The sequence below is a fragment of the Lactuca serriola genome, chromosome 1 (genome assembly GCF_051521515.1).
Source record: "Lactuca serriola cultivar US96UC23 chromosome 1, Lser_US96UC23_V15, whole genome shotgun sequence".
NCBI classification, from domain to species: Eukaryota; Viridiplantae; Streptophyta; class Magnoliopsida; order Asterales; family Asteraceae; genus Lactuca; species Lactuca serriola.
Window position 1 is genome coordinate 171,754,726 of NC_136408.1, and position 12,530 is coordinate 171,767,255.

Here is a 12,530-nt window from a genome sequence, read left to right on the forward strand (position 1 = left end):
CCATTAATAAGTATAATGATACGATAAAGTAACTAAATGGTTTATAAATTCCCAATTTTAGTTACTTTAGGAAAAATGTGAAAAATGGTACTATTCCATGAAATTGCACTTTACACATTCTCAAGTCGTTAGTGGAGCGTGTATGGTTAACCGACACACTAACTTGGACTAACAAGGATGGCAAAGGGTAGCTTAATGTTTGTCATAGATCAATGGAGCATGTATAGTTTACTGGCACATTTATTATGTGAAAATGACATTGAGAGTACCAAGCATATTTGCATGGTTATTCACACCTTGTTTGTGATCGTCGGTATCCCGGTCACAAACTTGAAGGGCATCATTATACTATAAATTAAAATTCTCCTGTCTTAGCTACACTTAGCATGGGTTAATTTTGGCAAAAATGATCCTTTGGTTTTGCAGCTATTTTCCATTTTTTTAAGGGTTATTTTAGCTACACTTAGCATGGGTTACTTTTTGCAAAAATGATCCTTTCGTTTTGCAGCTATTTTCCATTTTTTTAAGGGTTATTTTATGTCATTTCATGTATTCTTTTGTATACGTGTTTATTTAATTAGGTTCACCACTTTATTCTCCAAATAGATTCAAATTTGTGGCTCCTTCCCCACCGCCTTTCTTATTGCATATCTTCCCCACCGCCTTCGTGTTCGAACAGTCCCGGTTTCCCTGTGATTTTTTCCCCACACCATTAGGTTAATTGATGAAGTTTCTTCCTTCTACCGCTTCTTACCCAAATCTTCGGTTCCCCTTCCTCCTTTCTCCACTATAGTTCATCGCCACCACCATCCAATCCACCGCGTCCACTTTATCTACAGTTATCAGTCCACCAATAGCTGTGGAACTCGCATCATTGCTACCGTCTGGCTCACCGCCTAATCTCCCACCTATGTGTTTTGATTTCGTCTGCAACATCATCAACGATCCTGATTAGCAGATAGATGAAATCAAACTTCAAAACATACCTGAATTGCAAGGCGAGGGTGGTCGAACGACGGTGGTGCGATGGTTGGGGGTTCGATGTTGTTTCTGCTGTGTGGTATGCAATGGATACGGGAGAGACAAGGGAAACATGAAAATCGAATGGAGGCATTGAAGGTAGAGTCGCATGGAGGTGTTGTGGTGTTCGAGGAGGAGGGTGTTTGGTATTAAGCTGGGCTCAATACCAGATGGTTTCAAGTCGTGTTCTCGATTGTTCCCACCTTTAATCACCGGTCCACCACCGATTTTGCCCCTAGCTTTAATCCTCTGACCCCCACCGCTCCACGCCTATCTACTATTTTCGTTCCTTACATCACCCTCTTCACCGATGCTTCCAGAAGATTTGGGTTCTCTCTACAGTCATCGTTTTCACCTCTCTGGTTCTGCACTCCTCAATTTGCCGTCTTCGGTGACCCCTTGACGGAATTACAATTTAAGAATACAAAAATCAACCAACAGACGAGAGATATCTTACTGTGGAACAAAGGTAAATAGAGATTAATGTTTCACACATCACTAATATCCCTAATTCATCTCTTTTTGTATTCTTTTAACTGATACATGTTTATTTTGATATAGGCTAAATTCATAAACACCAGCAAGTGTCGAAGGATTTCATGGCTTTTACCAATTTACCTTGATCTCTATCTTGATTTCAATCTCTAAAACTCAATTTCGATCTTAATATTTTTCAATTTCTTAAATCTTGCAGATACGAGTCAGTGTCCTTGCGAGTGCGAGGTTGTGAAATAAGTTGAAAAAAAGGTATATCGGTATTGGGAGTTTGCAGGATGCAACAGTCAGGTACCACTTTATTCCCTAATATACAATAAATATAACGGGCTAAATGTGTGATTTTGATGGACTGTGACGGGTTTTTCTTCCCATGAAATTATGATGAAACCTCTTTCAATGGTGTTTTTTTATTCTGCTAAACAGTAATTGCTTTCAATTACAAGCTAATGTAGATTGAGAGGGGTTAATCGACTACATTGACTTCATCACATCAACAATGCATACACACAAGGTAGATACTAGATAGTGAATAAGATTTGTACAAAGCATTTCAACATCTTGGGGGTAAAATGTATTTTTGTAGTTTTCTTCTTAATTTTGAAAACAAAGATTCAAAATCAGACCATGGTAATTCATAGGTAATCTTAAAGTTGACAGCTTTTGACAAAGAAACTACCGATTTTTATAGGATAGAAGTTAGTGGTTGTATTCTTTATGGTAATTCATGGTAATTCAATTATTAATCCTACCTACCCAGCTGTTAATATCTTTACAATGACCATTTTTGTCCATGTGGCGCCCTATTCTTTGTGGTTTTGGCCCAAGGGCAAAATGGTCTCTTATGGATAAGTTTTTATTTTTAAATAAATATATATAAATATATAACATAATATAATTGATTGAAAGTATATTGCTTTTTCTTGCTTTTACCCCACACCTATATATGTATTTTACTCTTTGAAAACCACACTAGAATAAAAAGCTTCTCTATTTGATTAATTTCTTCACAGGAGCGATTTTCAGAGGTCATGTGAATTTCATATTTTATCAAAACTGACAAATGTTTATCGCCTGGGTAAAAGACATTTCTTCATTTTCTGGAGATTCCATTGTATTTGTGAGGGTAGAGAACGGGAATAAGATGATAACAAATCAATGCTTAGATGCATAGTTGTAATTTTTGAGAATTTAGATAAAAATAGCATGCTACTTTGCAGGTCTGCCCGACTGCATAGAAGGTAATAACAAAGAATGAGGTCCACGAAATGCATTTTTATGCAGTCTAACTTTTTGAAGGGTATATTGGTCGTTTTCTTATATGTTTTCCATTCTCCTTCATTTATAGATTCCATTGGGTTTGAAGCTACAAAGGAGATCTGATAAAGGTCAAACAGGAAGAATTGGAGCAGTACCCACGAGAGGAAGTAGTTGGACTGGTTCTGCCTTTGATTTCATTGGATTTGTTAATTCCGGGTTTTAAGAAAGTAATAATATATAAATCCTTGAAATTACTTTTGAAAAAACACCATGCAGTATTAGTGATGTACTTACTCCACTGACATGGATTTTTTTTTCTTTTTTTTTTTCTTTTAAAATCATGAAATGAACATTGGAGGTCCTGGTTTCTATTTTGTGATTAATTGATTCAAGTTTAGATGAAGCTGTAAGTTGCATATCCTGTCTTGCTTAAGGTTTTTTTTTCCATATAGTAACCGACATGTTTTGTCTGTATTTATTTATTATTAGGGATGTCAATGATGATGATTTAATAACACAGATGAAGGCAGCTGAAGAGGCTCTTGCAACTAAGGAAAAGGTAATTTAAGCTACTTGAGACTTCTTCAAACGTGTTCATCATAGTGAATTGCAAGTATCTTTTCAGAAATAACCTCCCACAGGACATTTAATCTCTTTCATTTTGCTAAACCTGTAAATCTTATGTAACCGTAATGACTTGAATCTTTGTAAGATCCGAAGAATGTATAATTTGGAATCTTTACTTTGAAAAATGATTTCAAACTTGGGATCTTATCTCTGTTTTTTGTGTACAGATGTGGAAAGCAAACCAATGTCGAGGCTGATAGAAGGTTCTTTATTTTCATAAATTTTAATACTTTAGTATATTTCAAAATATTAATTCTTGCTCAAAATCATATCTTTTTCAATGTTTTCACAGTGCAAAGTTGAATTAGAGAGATTGTGTTGCACAATTAGTCCTTACATCCCATTAGCAGTTACAAAAAGATGGATTCCTTAGCACTTGGGGTAATTCTTTTGTTGGCCCTTGGGATCCATCTCAGAGTATACATAATCCCTGTAAACGTTTGACTCTTTAATCACCTGTTTCAAGAATTGAAAATTTCACATATTTAGTCCTCCAACTATTTCTTACTTGACACAATATTGTAGATGAGAAAATCAAGCTATGGATTTTTAAACCGGTCGCCATTCTTTTCCCAATGATAAAGCCAAAGCCATTATATCTAAACTAAGAGGTACAGTTATTTATTGCAATCCATGTTTATAATCTGTGTATGCTTTTAGTGAATAAATGATTAAGATTTAACATTGTAAACAAGAAAACCACATACATTTTAAATTTTAAGTCAATGTCAACTTTCTTTTGAAATTATTAATTTTGGTTGCTACTTGATAAAGGGTATGAAATATTACAATTTATTGGGGATTAATGTAAAAAAAGAAACATATATATTATTAATATATGGTTTAATTGTAAAATATTATTATCTATCATTATAATTCTTTTTAATATGTTTTTTTTTCTAAAAATAACTAACAATAGGAAAAGTTGTACGTTTGTTTGTTAAATTGGTAAAATTATCAATGGAAAATAGAAATAATTTGGGATGGTGAGGGTAAAGGGTAAACTAGGAAAAGCATAAAATGAAATTTCTAAGGAAAAGGGTCGAGGGAGAAGAGGTCAAAAAGAAACATTTTTTCACTTTTACATTGTTCCAATTTTATTGAAAATATTACATTTATTAGTATGTTTGGTATTTAGAAATGATTGAATGGAATCGTGTATTCCTTTTGATTGATTTCCGAAGTGGGTTTGCTTGCTGAATTGAATGAGAATGGAATTCCAAAGAATGATGAATTCCTTATTGTCTTGACTGGTTTTATTATATTTGATCCAGTAGAAACATTTATGGATTGAACTGTATTTTTTTTCACCGTTTTCCTTTTTACAGGTTGTAAAAAAAAAAAAAAAACAATCCTGATGTCATTGTTCCTTTTGTTAATTATGGTTGCTGGAGAAGAAGCATGTGCTTCCGTTCAAGGTGTGCAGAGTTGAAAAAAAATCATAATATATGTAGTGTTGCTTATTTGCTTGAGTATGATCGTTTGTTTGCAAAAACACAAAATGGACGTAAATGTTAGGAATAACAATGTACTTTCTTTACAGCTACTCATAACACAACACATATAACCCATATTTATCGATTTGGAAACAACATTTAAAGCTTCTGACCCCCGCGTAGCGGGGTAACCTTTCTAATTGAGATTTAAACTTGCCATTCAAGAGTTCAATGAATCTTAAAAGAGTCTAGGAATTTCAATTCATTTAAACTTAGTCTTTGTTTTCGTTTTTTATGGTGGAAATTGGTAAATCGTCATTTACATACCATCAAACATTTTGCGATTTGATTATGATATCCGTCTTCCGAATTGTAGAATATTGTGTTGGGTCTTAGCCTTAATATTTTATTTGGGGTGACATATTAAGGATTCTTATCTAATCTAAACTGTCTTTCTTTTTAGATGTATACTTCAAACAATGTTGCAAACTCAAATACTTCCGACTCTTTCTCCCTCATGAACTTATGTGGGAGGCTCATTTTCGATGGGTCGAATTTCAATGAATGGATTTGAAGCATTCACATGGCCATTCGATACGAGGAAAAAGGGTATGCCCTCGACAAAGAGCTGAAGGAGATTGATGAATCTATTCCCACTCCTGAACAGATAGTGAAGTATAGGGATCATGAGAAGGATGCAACAAAGGTGTCGTGTATCATGATAGCCACTATGACTCCTGAGCTTCAGAAGTCATATGAGGACTTCTGGCCTTTTGCGATGCACCAAGACTTGATGGAAAGGTACCATCAAAGTGCTACAAGAAAGGTATGAAATCATTGCCTCCATGATAACAACAAAAATGAAGGATGGAGAGTCCATCATGGCCCATTTGCAAAAGATGCAAAGTTATGTGGACCGCTTGCTAAAGTTGAATGTCAATTTCAACAAAGAGTTGGCCATTGACATTATCCTACACTCTTTGCATCCTTGTTATTATTAGTTCAGAATGACTTATCATATGAACAAGGAGGAAGTCACTCTAAGCAAGCTTCAAGGCCAACTAAGAGATGTTGAGAGTAGTTTCAAAGGAAAGTATGTTGTATCCACTTGTACTGTTGCTTCCCCAGTCCTGGCAATTGGACAATAGAAAGGGAAGAAGAGGAAGGCTCTTGGTAAGAGCCATAAGGGAAAGTCCCATAATAAATCCTCTTCTAGTGGGACCATAGGTGGTTTTGCTACTTCCTCTTCCAATCTGAAAGAAGCAGAGTGCTTCTATGCTTATGATAAAGGGCACTGGAAACCAAGCTTCCCCAAATACTTGCAGGACATCAAGGATGGGAAAATAAAGCCCAGTTTCTCAGGTATTGACACTATTCTATCTAATAACTCATCACATGCTAATTCGTGGGTCTCTGATTCGTGGGGTCTAAAAAGAAGTAGGGATGTGGAGCATGGGAAGATGAACCTGGTCATGGGGAATAGGAAATCATCGTCTATCACCAAGATTGGAGTTTATTCTTTATTGCCTAGTAATAGGTTAGAGTTAGATTTGAATAATTGTTGCTACTCGTCAGATATGGCGAGAAACATAACTTCTTTTCATGGTTACTATGAACAAGGTTTTAGATTTTCATTTAACAATGAAATTGGTTCTATTAATGTTTTTTATAAAGGTAATTTTTATTTTGAATCATTGCCTTGCAATGGTATATATCAAACTTGGATGGTTGTAGACAACCTAGGAAATAATGTATTGCATATTGATTCGTCCAATGGTTTCGACAAGGCATGCTTGTGGCATTGTCATCTTGGACATGTCAACAAGAAGCGCATAGCCCAACTCCAAAGGATGGAGTGTTGGATTCATTTGACTTAAAGTCGTATGACACATTGGAATCTCGTTTGCTTGGAAAGATGACCAAGTCACCTTTCATTGGTTCGTGTGAAAGAGGTGAGGGTTTGTTGGATCTCAAACACCCCAATGTGTGTGGTCCCTTCAGATCCACCACAAGGGATGCTAACCTCTTTTATGTGACTTTTACCGATGATTATAGTAGATATGAGAATATCCACGTAATCAAGAATAAGTCAGAAACCTTTGAAAATTTCAAGGAGTTTAAACAAGAAGTGGAGAATCAACTGGGCAGGAAGATAAAGATTCGCCAATCCGATCGAGGTGGTAAGTATCTTAGTATTGACTTCCACGACTATCTTAAGGAATGTGGAAATGTTTCACAATTTACGCCACCTAGGACACTATAGCTTAATGGTGTGGCTGAGAGGCACAATCAATGCTTATTGGACATCTTTTGTTCCATGATGAGTCGAGCTTCGTTACCTATCTCGTTCTGGGGGTATGCCATAGAGACTGTCGCCATGTCCTTAATATAGTCTCAACTAAGAAGGTTGCCAAAACACCTCATGATATGTGTACAGGGAAAGTTCCCTCGTTAGCACATACCAACATTTGGGGTTTTGAGGGTTTCATAAGACGAGAGACTCACGACAAGATCAAACCTCACAGTGAGTGTTGTATGTTCATCGGCTACCTATAGAAGTCCTTTAGATATTTCTTCTATAGACCAAGTGACAATGTTTTCTATGTTGCGAGGAGAGGGGTTTTCCGTGAAAGAGAACTTATATGTCAAGAGGACAGTGGGAGGCAAATTGGCCTGGAAGAGATTCAAGAGTTATGTGATGAAGGAACCTCAAAAACTAGCAATCAACTTGAGGAGGAAACTTTTGTTGAACCAGTTGATGAGTCCTTACCTCTGAGACATTCTAGTAGAGTTAGAATGGAACCTGAGTTTTATGGTTTCCATATTAGTACAGATGGTGATACGTTTATTAGTGATAGTACACTGGTAAATTTGGATGAGCCTAATAACTACAAGGAAGCCATGGCGGACCCCAAGTCTGCAAAATGTAAAGAGGCTATGGACAGCGAGATTCAGCCCATGTATAATAATCAAGTATGGAACTTGGTTGACAATGTACCGGATCGCAAGACAGTCGGGTGCAAATGGATTTTCATGAATTGTAATCAAGATTTAGAGTTCAATCATGATTTAGATGAATGAGAAATGAATGATATTAACACTAACTCTTGATTACAATTCTCATCAATTGGTATCAGAGAAGGAATCAAACTGCATTGATCGGATTTTCATTCTAGAATCATTTACATTTTGAGTTACGTGTTTATTCAAAATATTTCTGCGTTTTTGGTTCTGAAAATCTTTCTTAATCTTCAGATTTGAATCGATTCTGCATCTGAATTGTATAGTCGAGTAATCGATTAGCAATTTGTGATCAATTCATTTGATCAATTAACAAATTCATCAAATTCTTCAAGTTTATCATCAAATTCCTCGTGTTCAACAATGGCGAAATTTAACATGAACACTATGACCTCATACTCTCATTTTCTTGGTTCATCTACTAAAATTCCGATGTTGATTCCAGAATATTATGATCAATGGGCTGACAGAATGGAAGATTATTTGAATGGGATTGATGAGGAGCTCTAGAACTGTATCAAAGGATCATTTCTACCTCCTGCGAATGTTCAAACATTAGGAGCCTCTGGAACTTCAGATCAAGTAATTAATCAAAGTGATCATATGAAAAAGAATGAGAAAAAATGTATGTGAGAGTTGAGAGGTGTATTGCCACCTATGGTTTACAACTACATTCGTGGTTGTAAAACAACAAAAGACATCTGGATCACATTGAAAGAAAAATACCAAGGTAGTGAAAAGACAAAGACCAATTCTGTTAAACAATGTCTTGTTGAGCTTAAGGAGTTCAGACAGAAGGATGCTGAGACGATTGAAAATTACTATGATCGTCTGAATGAACTCATTTATCGTTGCAGTAGGTATGGAATCACAAGGTCTCTTATGGAATTCAATCTTACATTCATCATGGGGCTTCGCAAAGAATGGAGAAGTGTGAGTATGATGATAAAGAATAAGCAAAGCTTTGATACTTCGAGTTTGAATGATCTATACAATCAGCTGAAGACACACAAAAATGAAGTAGCTGAAATATTAGAAGAGTCAAAACAAACCTTGGGTGGACCACTAGCATTGGTGTCTAAAATGAATGAAGTTGAGTCTGTTGAAAAGGAAAGCTCGGATGATGAGGGGTTCCTGATGAATTCTGATGATGAGGCAGTTGCATTTTACTCTAACAACAGAGTAAAGAAATTTTTTAAGAAACCATTCAAACCAAAGGGTATGCAAGGAGATGCGAAGAGTCGTTTTGTAAAAGCTGGAGTAAAGACTGGAGGTGAGGAAAAGAAGAAGTATGAGAAGTATGAGAAGGTGGATGAAAATGTGAAGCAATTAAAGGCAGATAAAAAGCTGAAAGGTGACTCAGGAGTCAATTGTCATTACTGTAATGGAGCTAATAACTTCGCAGTTGATTGCATTTTAAGGAAAAAGGTTGAGAAGAAAACCAAAGTTAAAGAAGAAGCTTAGTATGCTGAAAAACTTGAAGAAGTTCGTGTAAAAGCAAAAGGGTTATCTTTGGTTGCTAAGGGAGAGATGGATGATGATGAAAGTGGAACTTACCAAATATGGTCTTCGGGATCAGATGATGAAGAAATGAGGCATCCTACACACGGTGCAATATTCGCTAGTTTTAAGAAGAATAGCGAAGAAGAAGAAGAAATCTTTGGACATTGTTTCATGTCCAAATCCACTGATAAGTCTCCTATGACCACCAAGGTACGTGCAATTCTTGAATCTTTTAATATTCCTCTAATTGTTTATGATACTGAAATAACTGCTTTGATGATACTGTTGCTTATTTTGATGTTGTTATTGTGTCTGCTAGTACTGAGGCTCAAAATCTTAAAACACAACTAGCTGAGACACCACGACAGTTAGATATAAAACGAAGCAGGGTAGATTATCCTGAACTTCAGATGAATAATGTCAATTCTGATAGGGATAGTCTAGATAGAGATGTTAGACTACTGTTAGCTCAACGAAACATCTACTGTAATTTAGCTAAGAGATTGTATGCGAAGTTAACTGCTTGACATCATTCATCTGAAATAAGCAAAGAACAACATAGAAAATTACTACCCTTTCTTGCTTATGAACGTGAAAAAGTTGATGTTATATCGTATTATTGTGAAGATACCATTGCTCAGTTTGACAAAATACCTGATGATTGATTTGCATATGGTATTGTCAGAATTGATGAATTTCTGAATGCTGATGAATTGGTACATATTGTAAATGATAGTTTAACAAAGACTGAACAAATTAAGATTTTAAAGAAAACTGAGACTTCAACTCTTGATTCTCAAAACAATTATGTTGATGTCGATGATAATTCAGATAATGTGAGTGAAATTAGTGAAATCGAAGAGGAAGAAGACATTTATTGTTCTAAACTGTCTGTAATAAATATAACATCTAAGGTCAAAGGTAAAGAAATTTTAGTTGATTAGATAGTGAAGGTTGACACTGACAAACCCTCAACTTCGCAACTTTTTGACTTTGATGATTTGGAAGTTAGAAGTAGCCAAACAAATGACACTGATGATGACGAAGAGAAAGTGAAAACTTCGTGTGATTGTAATAAAGGGAAGAATGTCTCAACTGAAACATCACCTACACGCGTTGTTGTTAAACAAGTGTATGGTGACACGAAAGAATTCAATCAAGTTCATAATGACAAAGGTGCACACTACTTGGAAACCAACACGGTTGTCTATCCGAATTTTACATGCACTGATAAAACGGTTTTTCCAAATCAAGTTTTTGTAACTGCTGGAAATGCTGAGAAAATCAAGCCCGAATTCAACAAAATGGTTGAAAATGATAACAAACGATCAACTTCAAAAGGTTTCTTTGCAAATCAAAACACGGTGGAAAATAATTTAACTCAGAATTCTTATGTCTTTCAAAATAAAAAATCATCACAAAAATGGGTAGTTAAACATGAAAAAGAAAAGAAAGTGTTTCAAAAAGATGACAAAACAAAATCATAAGTGAAATTGAATTATCACGAATTTAAGATAATGGTTGGAAACTTTTCAAGTGAAAACAATGTTTCGAAATGAAAAACACGAAAGGCATTTTTTTGGCAAATAGTGTCTAACAAAAAGCCTAATGATGTTAAAATACAAAACTCTATAAATAAAAAGGTTGGATTTATTCGAACATATGATAACATTGGAAAATATGAGACTTCGCATACCTTTGTGAATGATCGTAAGTTTCAAAATGTTAGAGAATCAACGCATAATTCATCAATTTTGAATGACAAAATCCATACAAAAACAAGATTTTCACCAAAACAACCAAAATTTCCAAATCCTTTGATCACAAAACCAACCAAAGTTTCTTACACAAAAGGAAAATCTAATGTAAAGTCGATTAACACGTGGCTGGAAGGAAAAGGAAAACAATTTCAAAATGGTAAATTTTCACAACACCAAATCAAGGCTGCATTCGAAAAATATGTGAATGAGTCTTATACTGATAGTTCATCTTCTCATGGTTCACAAGTTTCAATACAAAAATGGAAACCAGTTATGGAAGTTAAGAAGGTTGCGAAAGCTGAGGTGAAAATCAATGAAAACCCTAAACTATCAAACAACTTTATTTCAATATCAAGATCTGATGATGTTGATTTAATTCAAAGTGTAAAGGAAAAAGTAAAAACTTGGGTTTTAAATTCTAAGAATCTGTTTAGTGATACTAATGAAGGACCCAAAAAGTATTCGGTACCTAAATTTTTTCATGAAATGCAAGTAATTTGTGACGAGCAATACGATTCGAAATGGTATATTGACAGTGGTTGCTCTCGTTACATGAATGGAAGAAAGGAGAACTTGCGAGATTATAGAAGGTTGGAAAATGTTGGAGTAGTCAAATTCGGTAATAATCATAAGTGTCAAGTGAAAGGCTATGGAAAAGTAACGAATGGACAATTCACAGTAAATAGAGTTGCTTATGTCGAAGGTCTTCAACATAACTTGATTAGTGTTTCACAACTTGTTGTGGGCACTGGAAATCAGGTGGTGTTTAATGAAAAAGGAAGCATCATATCGAAAGTGAACACAAAGATATGGAGACATGTTCATACATGACATCAAACCGATTGTGGGCAAACCAGCAGTGTGTCTCTTATCGAAGGCTTCTAATGATCTTAGCTGGCTATGGTATCGCAGATTGTCTCACTTGAACTTTTGTAATATCATTAAACTTGTTACTAAAGATTTGGTTCGAGGTTTGCCTGTACTTAAATTTGATAATGATACTTTATGTGCAGCTTGCGAACAAGGAAAACAACACAGAAAAGGACATCCAATCATTATAGATTCGAATATCATAGAATCGTTGGAACTTCTTCACATTGACTTATGTGGACCATCAACTATTGAGACACTCATTAAAAAGCGATACATTTTAATTGTTGTTGATGATTTTTCTCGATTTACATGGGTATTTTTTCTCAGGTTAAAATTTGACGTTGCTCAAACGATGATCGACTTTATCCAGAAGATTGAGACGAGTCTTAAAAAGAGTGTTCGCGAGATCAAAACTGATAATGGTTCTGAGTTTAAATATCAAAAGTTGGATTCAATTCTCACTGCCAAGGGAATTTCGCAAAATTTTTCATCACCATATACACCACAACAAAATAGTGTGGTTGAAAGGAGGAAC

At 35.2% G+C, this 12,530-nt stretch overlaps 1 protein-coding gene and 1 long non-coding RNA gene across 17 annotated transcripts; both read left to right on the plus strand.

Moving 5' to 3' along the window:
• Positions 1 to 614: 614 nt before the first annotated feature.
• Positions 615 to 6,529, plus strand: LOC145101368 (uncharacterized). Of its 16 annotated transcripts, none has more exons than XR_013705640.1 (11): positions 615 to 1,489; positions 1,582 to 1,806; positions 1,942 to 2,029; positions 2,864 to 3,002; positions 3,265 to 3,334; positions 3,570 to 3,605; positions 3,695 to 3,834; positions 3,928 to 4,013; positions 4,731 to 4,820; positions 5,302 to 6,200; positions 6,274 to 6,529. It is a non-coding gene; the product is annotated as an uncharacterized LOC145101368 (long non-coding RNA). The 16 variants fall into 16 exon arrangements; XR_013705641.1 differs by having other exon boundaries at positions 6,277 to 6,529; XR_013705642.1 differs by having other exon boundaries at positions 6,280 to 6,529.
• Positions 6,530 to 7,653: 1,124 nt separating this feature from the next.
• On the plus strand, positions 7,654 to 9,961 carry LOC145072204 (uncharacterized). Its single transcript, XM_079018592.1, has 2 exons — positions 7,654 to 9,572; positions 9,682 to 9,961. The coding sequence occupies exon 1, from the start codon at positions 8,517 to 8,519 to the stop codon at positions 9,321 to 9,323; it is 807 nt and encodes a 268-aa protein (XP_078874718.1). The 5' UTR covers positions 7,654 to 8,516; the 3' UTR covers positions 9,324 to 9,572; positions 9,682 to 9,961.
• The last annotated feature ends 2,569 nt before the right edge of the window (positions 9,962 to 12,530 follow it).